Source organism: Equus quagga, chromosome 1 (genome assembly GCF_021613505.1).
Source record: "Equus quagga isolate Etosha38 chromosome 1, UCLA_HA_Equagga_1.0, whole genome shotgun sequence".
Classification (NCBI taxonomy): domain Eukaryota; kingdom Metazoa; phylum Chordata; class Mammalia; order Perissodactyla; family Equidae; genus Equus; species Equus quagga.
Genome location: NC_060267.1, coordinates 37,749,712 through 37,777,647, shown reverse-complemented (window position 1 = coordinate 37,777,647; position 27,936 = coordinate 37,749,712). Strand labels below are relative to the sequence as shown.

Below are 27,936 nucleotides of genomic sequence, written 5' to 3'. Positions count from 1 at the left end.
GAGAGTTCGTTCTTCTCCATATCATCCTGTCAAATCTATTGGTTTAACATTGTAAAGTCTGTCCTCTATTATCTGAGCACAGATAAAGTAATACAGGATATTTAAAGAGAATGGTTGGTCTTCAATCACTAGCTTCAATGGGTTTCAGATGAATAATTTAGAAATAAGAAGATACTATCTCAATGTTAAATCCGAAAACACAGTGCCTGTTCAGAAACAGCCCATTCCATGGGCTTGAAAAGAGACAGAATTTATTTCTTATAATAAATTTCTTATAATGTGTTGTGCAATGAAAATATCTTATGTAGTGTAACAGTTAATAGAATCCCAAAGTTTCCCAGGAGAAAATGACTAGATCTTGAAAAAGCTTTGAGGATTCTGACTTCTATAAACAATAGCAAATAGCTCTTACAATCTAATGACTTGATTGGTGTGGGTTGCTTTACTTTGTGATCTGAGCAAGGACATTAAAAGAAATCATCACTAGGGGCTGGCCCAGTGGCACAGTGGTTAAGTTCGCATGTTCTGCTTTGGAGGCTGGGGGTTCACTGGTTCGGATCCCGGGTATGGACCTATGCACTGCTTATCAAGCCATGCTGTGGCAGGTGTCCCACATATAAAGTAGAGGAAGATGGGCGTGGATGTTAGCTCAGGGCCAGTCTTCCTCAGCAAAAAGAGGAGGATTGGTAGCAGATGTTAGCTCAGGGCTAATCTTCCTCAAAAAAGAAAAAAATCATCACTAGACCATTCAGAATGTTTGTAAAGGGCATTTCATAAGAGATGAAGTTGTTGTTATTGTTCCACAGTATAGGAAGCTGAGAACAAGTGATGCAAAAAGACAAAATTAATCTCTCAGAATTTCTGAAGATTTTCATGTCCTTGCTATTATTTTTTGCATTGAAAGCAATTTTTAACATGTTTTTATTTTAAAAAACTTTAATAAATAATACACTCACCTGCTTCAAAAGCCATAAAGTATAAAAATTATACCCTAAAGTGCTCCCTTCATATGCCCAGGTCTCACCACCCTCCCTTTTCCCCAACCATCATCCGTTAACTCTAAAGGGACATAGGCTTTTTCGTAGCCTTATAGTTTCTTAATGTACATTCAATCAAATAGAAAATATCTTCTTTTTCTCCCTCCATTTTTCTGCAGGCTACTCTTTTCGCTTATCAACACTTCCGTCTGCATTCATATGTGAAGGGCGTGCTCATTCTTTTACACAATGGAATGGTATTCCACTGAGCGAATTGACAGCATTTAACAGTCCTCTCTTGATAGACATTTCAATTGCTTGCTATCTTTTGCTATGATAAACAATGCTGCCTGACTAAACCAAAACATGTATTATGTCCTTCTTGTGCTAGCATGTAGGATTAATTCTCCACAGTGGAGCTTTTGAATCAAACGCATGTGCTTTTCCAGTTTTCATAGATATCGCTCAATTGCCCTCCATCGGGGTCATACCAATTCATACTCCTTCCAGTAGTATATGAGTTCTGCTTCCCCATAGTCGTGGTAATAGAGTGTGTTATCAAACATTTGGATTTTTCCTATTAGGTGAAAATGGTATATCAGTATACTTTTAACTCGCACTTCTTATAAACGAAGTTGAGAATTTGTTCACATATTTTATAGCAATTTGCTTCCTTTTTTTGTGAACTGTCTATTCATATCCCTTTGATTATTTTTCTATAACATTTAAAAACCTAGTTTCTTTTTTTTTTTAGAAGTTTATTTATTTATTTTTGAGGAACATTAGCCCTGAGCTAACATCTGCTGCCAATCCTCCTCTTTTTGCTGAGGAAGACTGGCCCTGAGCTAACATCCACGCCAATCTTCCTCTATTTTGTGTGTGGGACGCCTGCCACAGCATGGCTTGATAAGGGGTGCATAGGTCCGTGCCTGGGATCCAAACCAGCAAACCCTGGGCTGCTGAAGGGGAGCACGTGAACTTAACTGCTACTCCACGGGGCCAGCCCCTAAAAACCTAGTTTCTAAGAAGTCTTATACATTAGAGATTCATTCTTTGCCTGTAATATGAGTCTATATTCTCCTCCAGTTTGCTGCTGTCTCTTGACTTTGCTTGTGTTGTTTTTCCAGGCATGAAGTTCTTTTTTTTCTGCGGTTAAATGGAATGGTCATTTCTACAATGATTCTAGATTTGGAGACTTAATTAGAAAGGTCAACCCAAGTTCAAGGTAATAAAAGAATGTACCCTATTTTCTTTTAGAACTTACTTTTTTTTTTTTCTGCATGTAAAGCTTTGATTCATTTAGAAATCATCCTGGTTTAGGGTGTGAGACACACATACAACAATTGTTTTTTGCAGTCATGCTGTTGGGTTATTCATAATCCTTTTCACTTAGCTAAAGCTTAGTTTCTAAATCTTCTCCAAAAAAGTATCTCTCAGTCCACAAAGATTTACTTTTCAGAGCCGTCACAGCATGCAGGAATTTATCACCGTACTGTTTCTCAGGACAATGATGTACATGCGTAGAGTTTTAGAGTTCGTAAAGTCATTTCCTACACGTCATCTCATTTATTTCCTTATTCACTACATTTTAAAGAATCTGACATTCTCATCACACAGATTTGAACCATGGATTTGAGCCCATGACTTTGGAATTGCAACATGTGGACAGAAGTGTAGTGTTCTGCATACTAAACGTAAAAACATCAGATCACAGCATATATTTTATTTCCCTGAAGACATGGACTATGTTTTCTGTCTCTCCACCATAGCAACTAGAAGTTATTTATACCAAACAGACTCACAATAAACATTTGTTTATTGGCTAATTTAATGTATTACGGCCTCCCTGTTAATTTTGTTTAATTTTGTTCAGATAGATTTGCTCCAAAACTACTTGCTCCAAAACTGGGTACAGGATTCCTGCTTTCTTTTGATCTTCCGGTTTTCTAAAGCTATGACTAGTGTTTCTATGCTAGAGCTTCAGTAATAACAAGTATCTCTCATGTAAAATGGAGGAAGATGGGCATAGATGTTAGCTCAGAGCCAATCCTCCTCAGCAAAAAGAGGAGGATTGGCGACGGATGCTAGCTCAGGGCTAATCTTCCTCAAATAAATAAATAAACAAACAATAAACAAACAGAGAGAAGAGTTAAACAGAGAGTTGGAGAAAAACTTGATAATCCTCATCACATTTTTTTGTTAGTCCTGAATATAATCTTGCTTAATGTCAGTTTCACTTCTAGGCTTTTCGGTCAAGTGCATCAATAAATCCACCCTCCTTTTTCTTTTGTTTTATCCAGCTTGAAGTTCACTAACTAATAGATACACAAACTAGCTTGGTGGCATTTAGGTAAATCCAAGTACTAATCTCCATTAGTACTTGGATCTCAGTGTCTCTTTTACAAAATAACAGCTTGGGCCAAGGCCACTTCCAATGCTAAAATTTTACAAGATAAAATTTCCTTTATGGATAAACTATCTCTGTCAGTCCCAAACAGTGTGTGACCTTTGCACTTTAGATATTGACCTATGGAGTATCTGAATCCGTGAATTAATTAGTCAAGTGTTCCTGGGAGTCGAGTCTATTCCTAGGGAGTGTTAGCCCAAAGAATTAGAAAATAACTAAAGTGCTCCAACTGAGGACTGTTTTTTCTTGATTTTACAGCACCTTGTTTTGCTATTTATCATTCATATCTACCTCCTGAATTAGACAAAAAGTTGTTAACAGGTGCTTTACCTTATGGTGGGTTGTTCCCAATAAAGTCGTATGCAGTGTGTCGCTAAGAATTAGATTGGGCCAGCTGAGACAGATACCCAAAATAACAGCAATGGGAGTCTATTTCCTCCTAAAGCAAAAAAAATTTGGAAGAAGGCAGACTATAGCTGGTGAAGCAGCTCCACGAAATCCAAGGACCCAGACTTCTTCTAGCTCTTGGCTCTGTCATCCCAAGGATTTTGCTCATGGTCCAGGACAGCTGATAAATTTGAGATTACATTTTCCCGTCCTTTTGGCATTAAAATGTCTTTTCTTCTGTGTGATGTTGACAATATGTGGTCATTTATTTTTTTCTCCATGAACTTACTTGGCAAACTTGTGTTGAGGCCCCCTACCTCTCTCCACGCAAGTCCTGACAAAGTTCAAAAAATTTTAAACTGTCCCATGAAATTCAAGCTTGGAAACCACCAGCTTACTGTAAAGTCAGCATTCACATAAAAACTGGAACAATGAATTAGAGACATAAATTAAAATAACCTTCTTCCTTACATCTAGACGTCATCAGCGTCATACCAAAACATTGAGTTGGTTTGAAAACGCGACCTGAGAGAGGTACTTAATATGTCTTACTCTTCCTTTCTGTAATACAGGAATAATATCCTCCTAATATGCTGGAGCATTAAATGAAAGAATGATTTTGTTATTATTTTATAAACTCTAATGATATAAAAATGTAACAAGAATATTTACTGCAATGTAGTACATTGTGCTTAAGAGCACAGATTAAGCTGCAGTGCCTGGGTTGAATCCCAACTCTGCTACTTAGTGGCTGTGGGACCCCCGTGTTCCTGTTGCATTTTTCTCATCTGTAAAATGGGGATTCAAATACTTTAGAGCAGTGATTCTCAACCTGGGGTGATTTTGCTCCCCAGGAAATATCTGGCATGTCTGCACATTTTTGTTTGACACAACTGGAGGGAGGGGTGTGTTATTGGCATCTAGTACGTAGATGCTAGGATGATGCAACCATCCTACAATGCACTGGCAGTCCCCCACAACACAGAATCATCCAGCCCCAAACATCAACAGTGCCAAGGTTGAGAAACACTACCTTATAAGATAGTTGGGTAAGTGTCAGTTACTATTACCACCAAGCCTTGTGCTAGGAGTTTGACATTCTCATTTAACCCTTATTGAAGAGATATCATTAGCATTATTTCATAGGTGAGAAAATTGAGGCTTGGGAGTGGTTGTATAGGTAACTTGGCCAAAATCACTTAATCAATGATCGAACCAGCACCGAAATCTAGGTTATCACAAATTCCATGTTCTTAACACTACCTAAACTGACCCCTAGATATTACACGTAAATTGGAAATTCCTTGTTAAAGGAAGTCTGCCTTAAGTTCTCCTCCTAACCCTCATATTATGCTGTCTCACAGTACCCTGGATCTGGATAATTCAGCCCAAACTTCCATTTTTCTTCATTACCAAACTAGAACTAACTTAATTCCAATTTTAGAAAGCTGTTTTAGAGGTTCTTTCTTTTAGAGAAATAAGATGGACTTCCTTATAAATGTCATCCATTGGCCATAATTCCCTCTTCATAGTAAACACAGGATTTTTAGGGCAGTGAAAATACTGTTTGACACCATAATGATGGATATATGTGATTATACATTTGTCCAAACTCACAGAATGTAAACCACCAAGAGTGAACCCTAATGTAAACTATGGACTTTGGGTGACAACGGTGTGTCAATGTTCATTCATCGATTGTAACAAACGAACCACTCTGGCCAGTGATGTTGATAATAAGGGAGGCTACACATGTGTGGGGGCAAGTGGTATATGGGAAATCTCTGTACCTCCTCCTCAATTTTGGGGTGAACCTAAAACGGCTCTAAAAAAATATAAAGTCCTTTAAAAAAAATGGTAACGGTATTCTCAGGACAACAACAAAATCATTATACATGTTGCAACAAAGAATTTTTGTGGAGGGGTATAGAAGATGGAACGTAGATGATAGAATTTAGGGAAATCTATGATGTGAGGATAGAATTATCTGAACAAGTGACTGAAATCTTTCAGAAATCATTAAAGAAAGAATCCCAGAAACAGAAGCACGCTACCACAGTTGATTTTATTTCTTCAAGGGCTCATATTGCAAGCATTAAACCAAGCGTGGGCTTTGATTCTGTGAGCCCAGATTCGCATATACAGGAAGATAAAAGCACACTGTGATGCATGGACCTGGATGAAAACTAAAGGCTCATGCTTAATCACATTGTAGTTCCTAATTATCTACAGCCTACAAGCCTGTAGTCACAGGTCTTTCAGGTCCTTCTGGATGTCCCACAGGGTATCTGCGCTTTTCTTGAGTTGAGCAACCTCCTCATCCTTCAGCTTCTGGTTGATAACACTGGTTAATCCCCGAGCATTCAGGATACACGGAAGGCTCAGGAAGACTTCATTCTCAATGCCATACATCCCCTGCCACAGCAAAAATAGCATTTAGATTAAGAAAGGAAGCCAAAGGTAAGAATGATCACAGGTCCTGTTTGAGCAGGAAATCTCATAAGCACAAGCTCATTCTTTAATTTTCATCACTTACAGCCTCATATTTCCCTACTACTTACGTTCCAAATTGGGAACATACACAGAATACACAAATATACACTACAATAAAACTAGAAATTTAGGAGAAAGTACTAAGTACTTAATAGAACTTATTGACATCTCTCTCTGCTTAGACACACTTTAATAAAATCTGATATATATGCCTTCAACTCAGATTGTATTTAAATATGGTTCTTCATGAGCCACTTTTCGTGAAATCCTGTTTCTTAGAATTCTTTACTTAGGGAGGGAAATTCAGGTGGTAGCTGACCTACAGGGTCCAAAAAAGTAGTTGGAGGCCGCTGAAAGGCAAGATTCCTGCAACACGCAAGAGTTGCTGAAAAAACAGTCCAATTTCCAAAACACTTTACCAATCCATAAAGTTATTTATTCACAAGGTCGATTTAACTACATAATTAATTATATTATGTAAGTATATTAAAGTTACTTTAATATTTTTAAAACTTTTTAATTTTCAAAACTTTTGTACATACCCTGAAGTAGAGAGAATAAACAAATTCCTATATATGCACTTCAAGACTCAGTAATTATCCAATTCTTGCCACACTTGCTTTTTAAGATTTTGTTATAGTATTTTAAAACCAACACTCAACACCATGTTTTAACTCTATTGTATTCCTCCCCCCTTTTTTCTTTTCTTTTTTTTTTTGCTGAGTAAGATTTGCCCTGAGATAACATCTGTGCCAATCCTCCCCTACTTTGTATGTGGGTCGCTGCCACAGAATGGCCAGTGAGTGGCATAGATCCGATCCCACAAATCTGGGCCACCAAAGCAGAGCACATTGAACTTAACCATTATGCCATGGGGCCAGCCACTCCTCCCTTACTTTTTCACCCCTGACTTGTGGAAAATGAGTCAGTTATCTTACATAAAGTTTTAATAAAATTTTAGTTTTGTTTAATCAATTTCTACTTGAATGTTCCCTAGCTTTTGAATTAAACTAAATTTGCTAAGGTATCAGGTGCTACATCAAAGGCCACCCACAGTTTAAGACACCAACTTGAAACGAAACTCTATTATACTTATTCAAATGATCATATATTTTGAGAACATGCTGAATAAGACTCAGTTAATATTTAATTTGCCACATCATACAAGGGAGAATTATAAAAATCTATTGGATGTCTCTGCCTGTATAAGTATTGTGTCCTTGTCCTAGACTTCTGCTGGAAAAGAGGTTTCCATAAAACTTTGAGATACAAAAGTAACTGTGAGCTGAGGCTTTATTTGGTCCTTCTTTAAATGAATCTATTTATAGAATACTAGAAATCGCATTATATTTTTTATAAGTTTATTTGATTATTTTGTACATTTATATTCTGTAACAGTTTCTTACCTTCACCATTGTTGACACTGGGTGAATCCTGGATAGATTTTTCAACATGGATTCAATGAGATCAGCCACACTTAATCCAATAGCCCAGTTGGTGTATCCTTTTAGTTTGATGACTTCATAGGCACTAAGAAAAACAAAATCATAAAAGGGATCATTGAACTGAGACTCAATAGTTATTGAAACCAGACTCTGGGTTTAACTACTGCTGTGTTTCTTATTATCTGTGTAATCTTGAGTAAATTATTTACCCTTCCTTGCTTGTATCCTCTTCTGTAAAATGAGGATAACAATAGTATCTATTTCAAAAGTCTCTTAAATGAGTTAATATATACGTAAAATGTTTAAAATTTCAACACTACATGGTAGCACTACATAAACATTTTGATAAATTTAAATAGCTTACTATATAAGTGAATGTTTATAACGTCACCATGGTAAACATGTACACTTTCCAATCAATCTTATTCACAAACATAAATATTTCCAAAGATATTAATGAACTGAGGAAACAGTGAAAGCAAAAGGACTTTCACATTCAAAGGACAAAATATACCTCAATTTTGAGGTCCCACTTACCACTGTCACCTAAAATACTGTGACCAACTAACCTAAGAGCACAGTGATGACAATATCTTGTCTGGCAATTTTCTGAGCACAAATTGTACACCTCGAAACCCACCAAGGCACTGGTACTTGAGAGGTAGCAGGAGTAACTGAGTATTATGAAGTTGAGATTTAATGCAGTCTACCGCTGACTGGAAGACCTTGGGCAAGTTACACTACCTGGGTGAGCCCTAGATTTCTCATTTATAAAGGGCTTATGTTAATTGAAATGCTAAGGACTCTTTCAATTGTTTTTTTTTTTGAGGAAGATTAGCCCTGAGCTAACATCTGCCACCAATCCTCCTCTTTTTTGCTGAGGAAGACTGGCCCTGAGCTAACATCCATGACCATCTTCCCTTACTTTATATGTGGGACACCTGCCACAGCATGGCTTGACGACTGGTACATAGGTCAGCACCTGGGATCTGAACCAGCGTACCCCTAGCCACCAAAGCGGAATGTGCAAACTTCACCATTGTGCCACCAGGCAGCACCCCCCTTTCAATTTTTAAACGGATCTTCTTCTCCATATATAGGTCAAACTCCTGGGGAAAAAAATCATTAAAATTGAACTAAACAAAATGATTCCATATTTGAGACATCAGTTAGTTTTGTAACAATTCTCTGCAAATAATAATAGCTAACATTTATTGAATGCTTATCAATGATATGTGTGTGCATAGATGTGTGTGTTTTTAGTCAATTTTTACAATAATTATATTACCATATAACTTTACAGAGAAAACTGAGAAATCAAGTTAAAGGTTAAATGGCTTCCTGAAGACTATATAGTTAGTGTCCATGCCACGATTTAAATCCATGCCCATATTCTTTAGTCCAAATGACATCTTATTTCATGATAAGCATGAAGTTCATAGAAAGAGGATGGTCAGTAACAAAAGGAACAGTCTCAAAAGAAATGAAAGAGAGCCAGCCCTGATGGCCTAGTGGTTAAAGTTTGGCGCTCTCACTGATTCAGCGGCCCAGGGTTCATTTCCCTGGCCCAGAGCCATACTGCCCGCCTGTCAGTTGCCATGCTGTGGCAGCGGCTCACACAGAAGAACTAGCAGGACCACAACTAGGGTATACAGCCATGCACTGTGGCTTTTGGGAGGGGGGGAAAAGAAAAAGAGGAAGATTGGCAACAGATGTGAGCTCAGGGCAAATCTTTCCCTGCAAAAAAAAAAAAAAAAAAAATTCTTAAACAAAAAAAGTAGAAAGAAAATGGAAGAAAACAGAGACATCTTCAGTTGAGTGTGAGTGTGCACAGGTAAATACAGCACAACTTACTCTTTTAGCAATCAATCAGCAAGTATTTATTTTAGACAACTATCTGACTAATAGTGTCTAGGTTTACCTTTCTAGTTAACTCAAACTCATTTGCTGATAGGAGGTAATTTGAAAGCCCTTTTCACTTGTTAATTCTGTGCTCTGCTCCTTTATTTCTGGAACAGAATTTCTCTAGAAAAATATTTGCTTTCCCTAGGGGGACTGGAACAGCAAGTTTGACCAGCGTTAAGTTAGTCTTGTCTGTTTTGGAAGATAACAGCGCATATTTATTATATCAACAGTTTATCTGAGCAGGCGGCCACGAAAATTGTTATAATTTTATCTAAGTAAAGATGAAATTAATCATCTTCAATCAAGCGCCCCTCCACTTACCTTTCAACCACCATCTTATGCACTTCCTTCCAATTTTCACTGTCATTGTCCGTTCCCATCTCTGGATTCAGTTCCTGGAGAGAAACACCTGCCACATTCACTCCACTCCACACGGCCACTGTCAAAAAAAAGGATAAATATTTTATACATTTCTGACACTATTTTAAAAAATCCTCTTAGTCCAGATTTCACCTTTAATGTAAGTGACTGAATACCCACTGGGACTGCTCCAGTTACAATGGACTCCAGCAGAGTTCCTCCAAAACGCTGACAATTGCCTTCAAATAATCACATGTCTGATCTTTTAACTTTCAATCACTTTGGTGCAAAACAGAAAAGTTGTGTCCTGTTTACAGAGAACATGAAGTTCTTTGCCTCTCTCTCAGTTTCTGAAATCACAGGAGACTAGTTCGGGACTATCTGAAACTTTGGTTTGAGGAATTCTTAACTTTCTTCCTGCTGTTTTCCTAATGTAAGCTCTTTTCTTCTGAAGTGAAAAAAAAAATTTTTTTTTTTAAAAGATTGGCACGTGGGCTAACAACTCTTGCCAATCTTTTTTGTTTTCCCCTGCTTTATCTCCCCAAACCCCCTCTGTACACAGTTGTATATCTTAGCTGCATGTCCTTCTAGTTGTGGGATGTGGGATGCCACCTCAACGTGGCCTGAGGAGTGGTGCCATGTCCGCGCCCAGGATCTGAACCCTGTGCCACCACAGCGGAGCGCGCGAACTTAACCACTTGGCCATGGAGCCAGCCCCAAAAAAATTCTTGGATAAGACCCAAATATAGTCTAATTATCTCTAGGTCTTCTAATGCCCCAAGGTCATCTTATCTCTTCAAAGAAACTCCATGTAACCACAGTGAATTTTTCTGGTCTTAACTGAATCAAATATTCTCCTTGAAGAATGCTTCCAGAAGCACAGCAGACAAAGGTGCTGTGTATCATGGATTGTATCTCTTGGAGGCTTCGATGCACCGAAACAGCCACCTCATCTACTCTTAACACCTCCTGCCCCAACAAAAGTATAATTGAAGACCTTGGTGTGCAAAGACGAATAAAGACATGCTTTGTGGTAGAAACAGGCAAGTAAAGAAAACTAACACAACGGGATAAGCTCTCACAGAGGTATGGAGAAGATGTAATTAAACACAAATAAAGGTCTACTTAATTTAGGGGAAAAAAGTGTCAGAAAGGCCTACAAAAAGTAGGCATTTGAACTGGACCTTGAAAAACAGATGTGCTCCTCAGAGAACGTTTGGAGGACAGCATCGTAGACTCTGGAAATACGAGCAAAGGAGGGCGTAGCCTAGTATGGCTGAAACCAGCTAGGAAGGGCAAAGTTGCCTGTGGCCAAGTAAGACCCCCTTTTAGTCTCCAACTTTTATGAATTCAGACTAAGTGTTGAGAAAACTAAGGCATTTTCACAGACTATGATGAAAACCATGAAACCTACATAATCATGCCTACATGAGCATGGTTTAATTCTCTTTCATTTCATGAACACAATATAGATCAACACAGAAATAAGAAAAAAATGATGTTTTGGAAAAAACACTACAGTCCTGAGTGATAGAACACTGGGTGGGAGTCAGAAGACATGATGCTAGTTGTCATTATGCCACTAACTAGCTAAAGGATCTCCAACAGGCCAGGATTGCCTGCTTTGCCTCAATTTTTCCCTCATTAAAATGAAAGTCTTGAACCAGAAGACATGTACCATCACTTCCAAACTGTGGTTCAAGTAATCGTATAATTGTAATAACCGGCACTTAATGAACCTTTACTGTACACCGGACATTGTACTAAATACTTTTTATATGGGACACAAATTCAGACAAATCCTTGGATATTAGGAACTCTTGAATGAAGCAGTATAATGTGCCAGAAAAAAAAAATCTGCGTTATATAAAAAAGCACAAATGTAGTAACTGTAAGACCAAATTCTTAGAATATCACAGTAAACTCTTTACTAAGAATCACATTACACACTACCACCAAACTCAAAGGGAAATTTATACCCTAACCTTTGAGGGAGAAAAGAGTTCCTTGCATATAGGACAGATACGAATTTAGTAAAATACAGATTATCGTTAATATTAAAATGTTTTGGATCATTACACTTTTATACCATAAGCCTATTCAATGTATTTTGGTTTAATAAATAGGCTTAGAGTTATGAAATACAATCAGAATTGTTCATAAATGTTTTCAACATAAAATTGTTTGGAACAGAAACAATTTAAATGAACAGAGAAATATTAACTTAAAACATTTAAAATAAATGGATTTTTTAACCATTTCAAAACAAGGTATTATAAAAGAAATAAAAGTGCAATATAATTTTAATGTTGATCTTTTTACAATGATTAATTTATGTCCCACAATTCTATTTAAATTCCTAATGAAAACATTTGAGAGATTTATTATATGGTCTCATACTACTTAAGTGATTGATAATTATGATAAATGGTTTATTAAAAATCAGATTTCATATGAAGCAAGATTTATTTTACGTAATAGAACAGTAGACACTGGTTATTTAAAAGGTTTTGTTAGCCAATTCATTCCTCCTTCAATAAACATGATGGATATAATAGTTCTGCCCACTGAAAGGGCCTAGAAGCAAAGATATACCAGGAGTGTGAGCACACCTATGCCCAGATCTTGGTTTCTAAATATTATTCCTCTTAGAAGGAAACAGGGCTCATCGAAGAAACAGATAGTTCTCGTGCTGGGAAAGGAAAAGTATAAGATGAGCCTGCTGCACTTTATTGCTCCAGAAAGCAAGGAAGGGCTCAAAAAATGATGAGACGTGTCAAAAAGACACAGAAGCCAGTTTGAGGAGCCTATTACTGGCCAATTCTGGGACAATTTGCATATTACAATGATAGTGACAGAACAATTGTGCAATAAAATAAAAATCTGAGTCCACATTGATACAAATGACTAATAAATAAAGAGGGAAGAGAAAGCTCTCCCTTACAGTAGAATACAAATCATAAGTATAGAAGAAATGATGGATTTAGAATGTCATGTTTGACAACTATCATAGCAACAATTTATTTAGCCAAGAATCATTAATGGCTACTAATCTTAGCAGGCAAAAAGCTGACGAGGAATCAGATATTTACCTAATCAGTACTAAAGCATCTTCCCACAAATTACTTATCTGTAATGTGAAGTATGTGAAAATATATAAAAATAAAATTTAAAAACAAAAAATTCACAATGGCAAGAACAACACTGTAAGTATTCAGTAAATACTAGGGATTTTTTTGTATTTTTTTTTACCGCTTGAGTCGCCATGCTCTCCCAAAATCCATCCATGACAGCTGCTGGGGTGAATGCCAAGTTTTTCAGCCATAAGGTAGCGAAATCTAGCAGAATCCAGATTACAGCCACTTCCAATCACACGGTGCTTGGGTAATCCACTTAGTTTCCAGGTAACATATGTGAGAATATCCACTAAAAATTTTAGGAATGATACATGTTAAGTGAATCAAAACTGATTTTGACTGCTATGCCAATTAGTGGGTGCCCTGCTTCCTCCACTCCCACTTCCCCCTTCCCCAATGAGACACGGCCAGAAAGACGTAAATACTTTAGAGATCAAAGATGTAAATACTTTAGAGATCATGGGAGTTAGCGAAACAAGAAAAAACTTCTATGTCTTATATTAAGAGAGATTAACAAAACATGAAAAATGCAATATTGTGGTTTTTAAATTTATGTTATCACTTGAAACAAGAATATATAAGAGCCTCACAGATTAATTAACTTACAATATGTAAAAAGAAAGAGAATAAAGCTTGAATTAGATCGTCACTTAAGTTTCTCCCAATTCTAACATTCCATGATTGTAATGACTGTCATCATAAACCAAAAGCCACTAGTCACTGAATTATCAAAGCATGCTACTATTAATTCTCCTGGGCACAATATACTATGCAGTAACAATTCTGGTAATACAGCTATTAACATTTTTTACTGTTGAATGAAAGGACCTCTATGAGAGAACCTTTATTCTGGTGTACACAGCCCCGAGTCTGCCCAGAGGTAAAACTTACCGGTCTAGAGAGGATCACAGCCCATAAGCCTAAGCTGTAAACAGCGGGAAAATGTGCACATAAGCAGGTCAAGGGGTTAAGCTTTTATTTTATTTTTCACTTTTTTTGCTGAGGAAGATTTGCCCTGCGCTAACATCTATACCAATCTTCCTCTATTTTTTCTTGGTAGGTGGGACACCTCCACAGTGTGGTTGCTGAGTGGAGTAGGTCCACGCCCAGGATTCAATTCAAACCCATGGACCTGGGCTGCCAAAGTGGAATGTACAAAACTTTAACCCACTGGGCTGGGCCCCTCAAGGGGTTAATCTTGCAGTCTCCACCTCCACACTCATATACAGACACTAGCTAAGATATTTTAAGGTCATTTTGTACTGGAGATTAGAAACTCTTCCTTGGAGACTCTGAGTCAGTGGGAGTGACTCCCGGGAGAGTTAAGGCTTTGAAGCTATACCTAGAAAGTTGTATAACCAGTTAATCACGTCTGCCTTAGACACAGGATGCAACAACTTCCTGTGTGCCAGCTATTTGTCATTCCTGTTCTGCATCTATCTGCCACTATACCTTTATGAGAAGGTTCATATATGAGATTGAACTATTCAGTAACCCCCAGTCCAGGACTGCAGAGAATAGGAATAGTACTAAAATAATCTCTGTCATTGCCGACTCCCAGCTCTCAATATTCCATAAACTATTAAGGATTCCCTGGATTCTTATTCACAATCTGTCCGTATGTGAAGTCTCAGAGACAGTCAGTTTGACCATTTCATCAATATATCTACTATGCTCACCAATAAACAATAAACTTGGTGGCAAATTATAGACAAAAAAAGTGTAAAATAGAGAGTGAATTTTGACTCGTTAGGGGGAAAAATGCAATTCTTTCTAATCAGAAGTTTTAATGTTGATTCTGCAAATGTTGATTTAGCAAGGAAAGCAGCTTTCATTATAGCATTTGGTGTTAGCATGTGTTTGTCCATCAGTACAGTCCATGACTCCCTCTAAAACTGGACTGATTGATGGTTTTTACATGCTTCTTGTCAAATTCAATCTGATTCAATTTTGAAGAGTTTTAGCGATAAGGCCACCAGAGTGCATTTTTTTGGCAAACAGGTCAAATACGCTAAAATGCTTGTTCCAAATTGGAGCTACATTCAAATATTTCAGTATGCATCCCAGGATAATCTTGATAGAAAATTGAAAAGCTTTTCGACTCTACAACAAACCCAGATGAAACCAACAGATGAAACTGCTTCATATAAAACTCCTCTTGCATTTGTAAGCATTTGGCCTGAGACAGTGCCATTTGTTGTGCTAACACCGCTCTTTTGAGGCCAATAACAGAAGACGCATGAATTGCTTCTGGTAGTAAATATCGGAAGAGATTTTTTTAACTTCCAAACACAAAATAAAACAAAACACTGAACTTAACCGAAGTGAACCTCAAGGCATTATAATCATACCTGGGTTGGAAACCACAATGATGATGCAGTCAGGACTGTACTTGACGATCTGAGGAATAATGAATTTGAAGACGTTAACATTCCTCTGGACCAGGTTGAGGCGACTCTCTCCCTCTTGCTGGCGGACTCCTGCAGTCACCACCACAATCTTAGAATTGGCGGTCACAGAGTAATCTTGAAGGAGAAGGGAAAAAAAGGTACTTTAAATACATACAGCTCTTCATCCAAACATAGCATATATGATATGCTCTAGAAACCTAAACACACAAAAGCTTCTAGAACTGATATGAGAATTCCGTTTTCTGTATTATAAGGTTTTGAAGAGCAATGCCCCTGTGGCTTCTTCCTCCTTGGGCTACATGGAAGCATTCCAACCATAAAACTGGCTCAGAGAACGGACCAAGGAAATAAGGAAGGCTCTAAATTATGTTTCTGGCTAACAAACACAAAATGCTCTTGACTTTAGAGAATATTGGATTGCCAGCAATAATACAAAGTGTAAACAGTGAGTCCAAAGTTCAACAGGCCGCCCTCCAACATAAAAGCAATTCAAAGGTACCTTTAGTCTTAAAATGTTAATTCAACCTATGAAGCGAAAAGAAGGTGCTGAAGGGTTTGTTCTTGGCCAGACATTACTTTCTAATACTTAATTTTTCTTTTCCAAGGAATATTAGCCCTGAGCTAACATCCACAGCCAAATCCTCCTCTTTTTGCTGAGAAAGATTGGCCCTGAGCTAACATCCATACCCATATTCCTCTATTTTATATGTGAGATGCCTGCCACAGCATGGCTTGATTTAAGTAGTGTATAGGTCCATGCCTGGGATCTGAACTGGTGAACCCAGAGCTGCTGAAGCGGAACGTGCAAACTTGACTGCTATACCATCAGGCGGGCCCTCTAATACTCATTTTAAGGAAGCACATCCTTTCCCAAAATACACAGACATTATGATTTGATGGGATCATTAGACTCAATAGCTATGGATGATTCATAAAATTAAACTGTTGCTATGTGACTTCTGACAGTTATGAACACTTTATCAATTTCTTCTCCCATAAACTGGAGGTAACAGACAGGACCTCTCATAGGGTGGTTGTAAAGATGAGGTAAGATGAGACCTCCAAAGCTTCACACAGTACCCAGAATGCTAATTGTTCAATGAAAACCAGCTATTAGTAGTAGGAGTATTGTTGGAAATTATTTTGGAGGCCCACATTCTTATATCTTTAGGCACAGCCATGCTGCGGTGGCAAAATCATTGCCTAAATGTGCTAATCCAGAAGACAGACAGCTAGGCAGCCAGCCCAGTGGCACAGCGGTTAAGTTCGCATGCTCTGCCTCAGCGGCCTGGGGTTTGCCCGTTTGGATCCTTAGTACAGACCTATGCACTGCTTGACAAGCCATGCTGTGGCAGGCATCCCACATATAAAGTAGAGGAAGATGGGCACAGATGTTAGCTCAGGGCCAGTCTTCCTCAGCAAAAAGAGGAGGATTGGCAGCAGATGTTAGCTCAGGGCTAATCTTCCTCAAAACAAAAAAAAGCAGAAGAGAGATGGCCAGATATAAATTTATTTAGTTTCTTCAAGGCACTCAAATGACGTTGCACAAATATTTTTTTGGATCTAAAATATTCCTGTTCTCAGATACATGTAAACAAGCATTATGACACTAGTTACTAAAATGTCATGAACCAAATGTGTGAAAGGGATATGGTGGGGGGTTTACAGAGCTAACACTTGCATTTGTCCTCAAAGATGAACTGGACCCAGAAGGAAAGAAGAAACTGCCAACACTAGATCCACCAAGACGGAAGACTAATTTTCTATCAGGGAGTGAGGATATTATTTATTATTAGATCACTTGGCACATGAAAGGAAACTACCTTTATCTGCGACAATTTTAGGTGTCTGAAGAAACAAGCTCCCGTGCTGCAGATCCATCATTTCCCCTTTGAGTTTATCTTCCAAAACATCCACCAGAGCAAGCTCATCAGCCAGAGACTAGAAACACAAAACAGGTGTTAGTCCCCCAAACCACTCAAGGATATCAGCTTACAGAACAACCCAGAGAGCCTCTAAATGGCTAAATACCCAAAGTCTAAAAACCTCGAGAATTTCATCATGGAGTTAGCTGTGCTCTTTAAACAATGTCTTAATAAAACGTCTTGAATAGTGAACTTAAGACACAGAAGAGATTTTTCAGAATCTCATCTTCTAGTATTTAACTAGGGTCCAATTAGCATGATACAAGTTGTTTTAAAGAGACGTAGACGTACAGGCAGAGAAAGACAAATATCATATTATTTCACTCAGATGTGGAGGATAAAGACATAGATGTGGAGAACAGATAGGTGGTTACCAGAGGGGAGGGGGGAGGGAGCGGGGCAAAAGGGGTAACGGGGCACATAGGCATGGCGATGGAAGGAAACTAGGCTTTTGCTGGTGAACAAGAGGCAGTCCACAGGAGCTGAAATACAGTAACATACACTTGAAATTTACACAATATTATAAACCAATGTGACCTCAACAAGATAACTAAAAAAATAAAATAAAAAAATAATATGTAGACCTAAAAGATTCCAGATGAAATCAACCCAGTTCAAGAGTGGCCTCAGGGCACACAAGTCTTCACATTAATGGGGAGCAGCGGTGAAGAAAGAGACTCACCCAGACCCAGAAACAACCTTGCGCAGTCTATCCATCCCAAAGGTCACCTCAGTTTGGGGGGCATTGCTGAGAAGACAGATCGGGTTTAAACCATCAAGAGTTTGAGTTCACTCTACAGTTGGACTTGAAGCCCTGGTTGAAGCTTGGAATCCTCAGGTTGGCTCTGACCAACTTGAAAGTCTTGGTGGGCAAAAGGGGGAGAGTCTTATGGACAGAGTGGTCCAGGACTAGCAGATTCGCCACACACCATCAACCAGCACTTGCCCAGTCTCAGAGTTCCCATTTTCAACAACTGTCATCCTGTGCTGCTCATCCAAAATAAAACCCTAAATCAATAAATATACTATTTAATCTTGATCTAGTATCATCATTTTTTATGTTCTATAGAACATGTTTTATATGTAACATATTTTATGTTTATAGGTTCTCTCTATCTCTACATGAATAGTGGGAGAAAAAACAAAACCCTGGACACTCCCTTTCAGTAATCACGTACATTCTTCAGCAAGTCTTTGATCTTTTCATCTCGTAACAAAGAGGGGAGAGGGTGTCAATCTAAACACACTTAAACAACCTTTCACCTTCGAAATTCGGTTATCATACGGAAACTCATAATTTGCAAATTCTTTAAAAAGTAGTTATCCCTTCCATTGAAATGTCACTAGAGTCCCTGCCTTTACTCTTTACAGGGCTGTTAGCAAAATAACGAGCTGAATATAATATATCAACACTGGAGCCCACTTAAAAATGCAAATATCTCTCCTAGGGAGAGTGCGATTAGCTATACAGGTGAAGGGTGTTGATGGGCAAAAAGGGTAGATAACTGGGGTTTGGGAAGCCCTTTGAAGGCTAAGGCAGAAATAGCCTAGGACGGAACTAGAGGTATCAGAAGGGCACTGACCAGCAGAGGAAAAAGCAGAGAGAGGGGAGATGGCCAAAAAGGAAACTTGAGCCACTTTAGCTTGCCAGCAAAGCACGCCCTCCTCCCTGCAGAAGCCAAAGAATGAGCACCGTGCCTTGCCTCTAGCGTCCCAGTGCCTGGCTAGGCTCAAGAAGCACGATACAATAGGCTTGCTTGTGAGGTTTTCTCTGAGACTCAAGCCTCCTTGTGATTGAGTGTGTTCTTTCTCACAAGCGACTGATTTCTCTGCAAACTTCTGACAAGACCATTTTATGAGTTGGGAATCACTTTGTAACTATTTTCTCATTTCCCTGTATGTCAAATACTGGCATTAGTCTTCATCCATTTTTACTTAAACAAAACGTTTTAACACTTTAAAATGGTTTCGTTCCTCTGCAGCCTCTGACAAGATCACACAAAACTCTCCTTTGTGATTTTTTTGTTCTTTTTTTCTGCTGAGGAAGATTAGCCCTGAGCTAACATCTGTGCTACTCTTCCTCCACGTTATATGTGGGTTGCCGACACCGCATGTCTGCGCCTGGGATCCGAACCTGTGACCTCAGGCCGCTGAAGCAGAGCACATGGAACTTAACCATTAGGCCATGAGGCCAGCCCCTCATTTGATTTTTAAGCCCTAAATTAATACAGTATAACTTAAAAGCCATAACATTCTGTCAAGGTACTGGGCACTAGGAATATTACTCTTATTTTAGTAACATCACATGTGTACTGTTGCAGTAAACAGGGCAAAACAATTTGGGGCTTAACTGGAAAAGGATGTCACCGGATCTCGGATGCTGTCTTTTGTTTCCGTGGGCGTAGAGAATTGGCTGAGAAGTGCACACTACTCAGCTGGCAAGGAAGGAAGAGATCCAACACTTAAAAAAAATAATTGCAGTGCTGAATTTAGCTTCATCTGCACGACTGAATATCCTCCAAGCGTGGAGACAGGCAAATAGAGGACGTGTGATTAAGTACTGACACTGCTGTTTGGCTGAAATAAATCTCCTCCTGTCTTCACATACTGGACAGCCTATGAATTTACCATATATATTTCACTTAAGCTATAAATACATATTTTAAAATGTTTGAAACAGCAAGGCTTAGATTAATTGCAAACGCAGTAACTTATTACGGAACAAGGTCAGTTAGAAGCCAAGAACATCACTCTTGAAACCTTGTTTAACATATTATAAAAATGTCTTTTCAAGTCTCGTGTAGACCATTCACAGCTATAATCTGCCTCTTGGTCCTCTTCCCTAATAAATACTGCCACCAATGCCCAATGTTAATTTGATGGTTGCATTTTTATATTCAAGTGTTCAGTCTGCAGGAAATTTTGTGGGAGGAAAAGGTATAACTTTTTCCAAATAATTAGCTAAATGGACAAGCACCATTTATTCAGTAATTTATTTTTCTTTTCCTCTGGAATGCCACTTCTATCTTACTAACTACTTTTGGGGCCTGTTTCTGGGCTTTTAGTCTGTTCCACTAACCCTTCTATTCTTGTATAAATACCAAACTTTAATTAAGTTCCACTTTGAAGTCAAGTCCTGCACCGCAAAAACTGCTCTGCGATATGTCTGCAATTACATCGCTCCTTCTAAGAGACTTCTTATGCTCTGTTTGTATCATAAGAACATGGCGACAGTTGACTGAATCAAGAATGGACACTCAAACCAAAAACAGCTGGACCGAGGGTGAGGGTAGAATAACTTTGCCTGTAAGCTCTATGTGACCCTGACAACATGATGAGGTCTTGGCAGCTACAATGCAGAGCCTGCGATTGGTAGTGAGGCAAAAGTCCTATTTGGCAGTAGGAGCCATGAAAGAGGAAAAGCTATGATCAAAATTTGACCCAATATGAGTGCAATCTCTTAGTAATAGCAGGAATATTCATTTATTCAATACATAGTTATTACTGAATGTGCCAGGCATTATTCTACTAATCACGAAGATAGTAACGAACAAATTCGGCAAACTCCTTGCCCTTGTGGACTGCATCAGGAAGGGACTAGGAACTAAGTAACAAATTTAAGAGGATGCTGATGATGGAAGTGCTACAAACACACGCAGGGTGATGTCAAAGTCACCGGGAAGAAAGTTTACTTTGTACCAGACAGTTGGGGAAGACCTGCTATGAATAACAGGAAAGAGTCAAGTTAGTGACGGTCTAGGGTAGGACACCTCAGGTGGAGGGAAAATCAAGCAAAAGAGTTTAAGCAGAAATAAGATGGGTGTTTTGAAGAAAGAAGGCAGAGGGTAAGAGATGAAGTCAGAGACAGTAGCACCACCTTGCATTGGAAGGTGCTACGTACGCTGTGAATGGTGCCCCCTGGCGTTGTGCACTCCACTGCCTTGCTCTGAGACAGGCAGGGAGAGACCCTTGACACCTCACAGGTTTTTATGTGTGTGTGTGGTACATGTGCGCTGTGACACCACTGGAAAATGTTAAGGAGGGGAGCTACATTTTTATAAAAGCTCACTATAGTTATTATGTTGGCAATAAGGGTGGGGAGTAGGCAAGAGTAGAAGCAGAAAACAATTGAGCCTTCATAATGGTGGGTCATAGCACGGTGGAGCCTCAGTTGCCTTCATGGGCCTCCTCAGCCTCTCCATCTGATGCTCTAGTGTCCCTCATTTTCTGGGCCAAAGCAATGTGTGCCTTGTGTAGAGACACCAGTGATGGACTCAAAAAGGCCACATGTGCACTTACTATCTGCGGCATCTTAGCCAAGTTGTTTAATCTTGCTGAGTTTGTTTTTTCCCAACAGTAGTATACAGATGACAGCACCCCCCTGGAACTTTTGTGGAGGAGTGAAGTAAAATGCAGACGCCTGACAGAGTCGACGCTATTTTCCAGTCTCTATTAAACTAGTGGGGTTTATAACCCTTACCAAATATTACTAACAGTGCTGAAGCACTTTAATCCTTACCCATTAAAATTAGATTTAAACATTTTTAATTAGTAAAATGGTCCTTGAACAAGGCAGTCATTCCTTCACAGCGTCTAAATTGGAAGATTCCCACTGTGTTAGCAGCAGGGTCTGTTCTCTCAAGCCTTTGAATTGGGTCAAAGTATTATGTAACGCGGATAGTCTCAACTAAATTATTCAGTGAAGATTTTAAATTTATAATTAAAATAACCATAGAGGTACTCCTTACAGAATGGTGATAGCACAGCAACAGTTTCCTGAAAGGTCTAAATTTTGAAATTAGCACAAGGAAAAGAATTTTTAGCTACTATTAATATCCTGTGTTTTTAACTGCCCAAATACTAGCACAGAACAAAAGGAATTGGGGAGTCTCCATGGTTACAAGTCCAGAGCCCTGGGTTCAAAATACAGTTCTACCACTTCCAGTTGTGTGACTGTGGGCAGGCTCCTCAGTCTCTTTAAGCCTCAGCTACGTCGTCTGAAAACAGGATACAAACAGTTCCCATTTCCTGAGGTTGTTGTTTAAAATGAAGGATTTTTGTTACAACACTTTGACATGGTTTGCTGTTAGTGCCATGGAGTCAATCTTTACTCCTAGTGACCCTGAGTCCAGTAGAGCAGAACCCTACCGTCTTTTTGTGCCATCCTCTCACCTTCTGGCACTCTATCAGACAATGCTCCATGGCTCTGCACAGGGTTTTCATGGCCAATATTTTTGGAAGTGAGTGGCCTGGTCCTTCTTCCTAGTCTGTCTTAGTCTGGAAGCTCCGGTGAAACCTGTCCACTATGGGTGACCCTGCTGGTATTTGAAATATCGGTGGCATGGCTTTCAGCATCACAGCAACATGCAGCCACCACAGTATGGCAACAGGCAGATGGTGGTGTGGTCCAAACCAGGAAAGGAACCTGGGCTGCAGTGGTGAGCGACCCAAATCTTTATCTTAACTACTAGACCACAGGGCTAGTACAAACATGGTATACACCCGATAAATGTATAAAAAGGAAACATAAGCTGGAATACTTTTTGTTTTACTGGTATGAACAGTGATCACTAAATTGTGATTATTTAAATTCCTGTATCTTGGGAAGCAGCTATCCTAAATCACAGGCACCTAGTCCCTGAAAACTAGCCAGAAAAAAATGTAAAAGAATAAAATTTTCATCGGTGTGCCCTATATATTTTAGTTATTTCTTTGGTAACTTTTTCTCTGGAAAGATCCAGAATTTGTTCCTTTAGAATTTAAACTTTGTAAACAGAAATATGCTTGGCTAGGAGTTATTCAGGCAGCCTCCACATGACACAAAGGGACAGTGTGCTCTACTGAAGGCAAGGCGGCATTTGGGGGGGGAGGTGTTCCTACTTTAAGGCAGCCTTCAGAAAGAACAAAGAATGGATTCAGCGAGGTAAATAAGAAAAGAGCTCCTTCTTCAAAAGTCCTTGGAGACTAAAGAAAGCTAACTGTGATTTGAACCACAAGGGGTATATATGAGGCAAGCCAAACATCTATGGGGCTATATAAGGAAAATATAGTATACGACACCAGTGTAACATCTGCTGATGTGGATAACTGTGCTGATTATGTAAGAATATGTCCTCTCAGGAAATGTACTCTAAAGGACTTAGAAGGAAAGCATATGATATCCACACTTACTCTCAAATGGTTCAGAAAAAATCCATTATATATATATATGGTTAGAGAGGCAGAGAGAATGATAATGAGAATATAGCAATGTTAAGAATTGGTAAATCTGGGTCAAGTGGCTGTGGAAGCTTTACTCTTTTTCCTATTCTTGCCAATTTTCTGTAAGTTCGAAATTATTTCAAAATAAAATATTGGATGAAAGTGTGAAGGGCATAACAGGATATTTCCATGACATCAAGAAGCCACTGTACTGATTAATTACAGAAGATAACGGGACCTTTGAGGTGGAGAAATCTTGCAGTCACTACTTCAACTAGAGGATTCTCAGACACCACCAGTAGAGACAAGTCGAACACCTGATGCAAGGCCCCGGGAAAGACATGACATCACCTAGTCATTACCCCACCCAAAAATTTACCCTGAACCTAATTACAAGGAAACATCAGACCAACATAAATTAAGGGACGTTCTACAAAATTAATATGGACTCTTCAAAAATGCCAACGACAGGAAAGACAAAGGGAGGCCGAGTAACAGTTCCAGATTAAAGAATAAAGAGACATGATAAGTATGTGAAATGTATGATCTTGGATTGGGGTGAAAACAGCTATAAAAAGCATGATTTTGACAGCCAGAGAATTTCAAATCTGGGCACTGTATATTAGATAATCGTATTCTATCAATGTTAAGTTCCCTGAGTACAAGAACTCCACCATGTCACAGGGAGTGTATCATTCTCATGGGAGAAACACACTCACGTATTTAAAGGTACAGTATCATGTTTACAACTTACTTCAAATTATTCAGGAAAAAAAAATCTTTTAAAGATACGGTAAAACTCTGAAGTGCCTAAAGAGACTGTATACACATGCTGAAACTCTCATCTTTGGTGTTCTTGAAATGTACCTTTCCCAGAATGCTGATGGCACACGCCATACCAACTTGTCCAACACCCACTACGGTGATCTTATTGTTTGGGACCGTTGCCTCTTCCGCAACTGGTGCAATCAGTTTTTCCTTAAGAGTTGCCATCTTGCACTGCACGAAAAGAATCAAAACATTATACATACATTTACACATGCAACCTGAATCGGAATAATCTTTAAAATGTTAACTGTTGCAATTTTGAACTAAAGTACAGGTCAAAGCTAGCCTAACGCTGTTCTAAAACATAGAATATATTTTAATGAACCATGTGACCCATTTAATGGAGAATTTAATCAAGACAAAAACCTCCATGAAGCCCATCTGAATTCGAGTTCTTCTCTTTGGCCTATGATTCCAGTTAGTATTTACCAAGTTGTAACAATTCTGTCTTATGGCTCTTCATTTACTGGCTAAAAGACATAAATATTTATATTCAAAGTAACTGATTTGTTTCTAGTCCCCCCATAAGGAACTTATATGTAACTAAATAAACTAAGTTAAGGCGCAGTATTAACCCATATTTAAGCTTGGTCTAAAAGAATTAATAGGCAGTTATGAATATAATTTCTACAACTAATGGTTATTATCACTCTTGGAAGATAGGAACTGATTGGTTCTTCTTTAAATCTTACTTAAAATGTGTCACAGCGTACTGGCTCTACAATGTGTGCTTAAATACAGTGACAACAAAATGGCAATGAATAATATTTTGCAAAATCTGCAAAAACATTACTCTGAATTTCTTTTAGCGCACGTTGAAAGCTAATTGGAAGGTGGACAGACACTTAATACATTCTCCTTTCAGGGGGTCCCACTGCAAGAATATCAGCCTTGAATCAGCTTCTTTCCAGCCATTAAAGGAGGGCGGGAAGCCAAAAAAATGAAATACAATTGAAATTTGTTTGAAAACATTCTATATGGTAACACCAAATTTATCTGTGTCAACAATCAGGTGCATTTTCTGAATAACTAAAACAAAGGCAAATTTATTAAACTAAACATCAATTCCAAGGCAATTTTGTATACAAAATATACTGCCCTGCCTTCTTAGACAGAGGGTACAGATCATAAGTAAACTCTTTCTGCGTATCACATAATTATAACCCATTATAATGATTATTATTTTAGTTTGCCTTTTACTTTTTATGTTAGACTGTTGTGTCAGAGGCCCCTGGACCTGTTTCAAACTGTAATTCCGCTTGCCAGTCTCGTTTTTTTTGTTTCTCATCTGCAGTGGACTAAGGAACAAAACCTACTTTAGCAATTGTAAATGCTAAGAAAGAGTAAAGCTCTAAGGTGAAATAAAGTACTTGAATTTGGAGATGGCTGTGCAACAACTATTTTGATCTATAGCTATTCTCCCTAAAAATATTTCCCCCCAATTTTAGGGACTACATTGAGAGATTATTTTGCCTTTACAGAGCACATCTGCAGCTTTCTCCTGGGTGGTAAAGAAAAAAGAAATATACAATGGCATGCAACTGCCTCCACAAATGGATGCCCTTCTAACGACATCCACACACGTCCTGCATTTTCAGCAGAATCAAAAGAATGTTGCATCTCTTCTAGGTGAACAGTTTTTCTCCACTAAGTTTATTTTCATTAACTGGTATGTTTTTTAACATCCTTTAGGTATACAGGGAACGCAGCAAACAGTGGAAAACAAAAATCCAGAAATGGTTGTTATAGAAATACAGATTAATTTTTAAATTAATTTTGGGAATTTCAGAAACTATAATTTAGAGGCTTGAGCCAGTACAGATTTTCTTTCAGATCTTTCTGGAGAAAAGTGTCTTTCTTTAATTTTTCCTTAATAGACGCTCTAAAAGATTAGCAGAAAATGGTCTATATTATATGCAGGCCTGTGCCAAGATCAGAGAGGTGGCTGTAAGGAACAAGAATGATCGGGTAAAAACTTTCGATTCTGGGTTCTTTACATCCTTCCCCCCAAATGCATCATCAGAAATAAACCAGTGCCTTAGATTCAAAGATCTTAACAAAGATCTTCATAATTCTTTACAGAATATCCCTCAACTCAAACCTTTTAAAAAGCCACGTTTGCCATCTAATTCCTCCACCAAACAAGCGTCAGCCCTCCCCTTCCCCCTCTCTCCGGGCCCCAACTGCAGCTTGCACTGTTCGCCGCCCACAGGTCACCTCTTCGTCCTGGCGCAGGAAGCGGGGAGGGCAGGTCACAAGGGGAAGCAGCCACCACACATCTCCCAGGAGAAGTCTCTAGGGAAAAGTCTAGGCCTTCCTTATTTTGAACACCCAAAGCTGGCAAAGTTAGCAAAAACACGCGAACCATCCAGAAAAAAGGCCAGAAAAGAACGGACCTGTGGCTCCGGGAAGGGCGGCATCTGTACCCAGGTAAAGACTGGAGCGTAGGGCCAAACCTGCTGATCATCCTTTACCCTCAGCCCGGCGAAAGCTGGCGCATTTCTCCACTCCCGGGGTAGGAGATTCCAATACCCACGTTCAAGATCAGCCAGCCTTCGCATGTCACCCGGTTCCTTCTTCCTCCCCTAGCTCCTCAGGCACGTGTCCGGGCTCCCGCCGGCAGGCACTGGAGGTGATGCGGCCGCCATAAACCGATCAAGGACACGTAGGGCCCAGGTTTTAGGTACAAATGCAACAAGTCTTTCCCCCGATAGAGCTGCAGGCGAGCCCGGCTGCGCGAGGGACAAAGCTCGGTGGCTGCCCCTTCGCTCCGCCTTGCTCCCCGGCCGAGGGCACCGCCTGCCGCCCCAAACCCGAGGGTTGACTCAAGGCTCGAGACCGGATGCTCAGGACTAAAGGCCCCAGAGGACAGAAGCCCTTTTTGGTCCTTCCCCGAGTCTTGCTACACAAGGACCCTCCTGCACATCCCACCGGGTTTGCCCGTGAGCCAGGATTCAGGGTCCTGAGCTGAAACCTACCAGCAGAGAGAAGGCTCTCGAGACGGTTGTAGGAGTCACACGAGGCAGACAATGTCAGCTGCGTGCGTCTCCTCGGCGCAAGATCCGCAAAGAGGGAGGAGGAGGCGGGGCCCACCCCCCGGCAGCCTCTTAGCTTCCTCTATTGTGATTGGAAACCTGAGCACCGCCTACCCCTCCCCTCCGCTCGCTCAATCCCCTTCAAGGACAAGGGCTCAAGCGTGCGCACGCCCGCGCCCTCCCCAAATGAGGAGGTCACCTCTGGTGGCTGAGGCGGCCTCCGGTCTCGGTCGCTTTCACAGTTTACAGGCTCTTCAACACACACACCGCGTTATTTCTGAAACCTGATCATCTTCGACTGCTCTGGGCTCTCACACTCTTGTTTGAATAGATTTAGTCCAAATAGAATAAATTTTTGTTTTGCTTTCCAGCTCAACTTTAGAGGACCCTTGTTCTTAGCCAAGATTGTGGTGGCGTGTTCCCCT

At 39.4% G+C, this 27,936-nt stretch overlaps 1 protein-coding gene across 2 annotated transcripts; it reads right to left on the bottom strand.

Annotated features, from left to right (window-relative positions):
• Positions 1–5,817: 5,817 nt before the first annotated feature.
• Positions 5,818–27,604, bottom strand: LDHB (lactate dehydrogenase B). Of its 2 annotated transcripts, none has more exons than XM_046684719.1 (8): positions 27,455–27,604; positions 24,516–24,647; positions 17,346–17,463; positions 15,463–15,636; positions 13,227–13,400; positions 9,936–10,053; positions 7,671–7,794; positions 5,818–6,186 (listed from the first exon to the last, which is right to left on the bottom strand). In XM_046684719.1, exons 2-8 carry the CDS (start codon positions 24,639–24,641, stop codon positions 6,019–6,021), a joined length of 1,002 nt encoding a protein of 333 aa, XP_046540675.1. In that variant the 5' UTR covers positions 24,642–24,647; positions 27,455–27,604; the 3' UTR covers positions 5,818–6,018. The 2 variants fall into 2 exon arrangements, with proteins under 2 accessions (XP_046540675.1, XP_046540667.1); XM_046684711.1 differs by lacking the exon at positions 27,455–27,604 and adding an exon at positions 26,873–27,102.
• Positions 27,605–27,936: the final 332 nt, after the last annotated feature.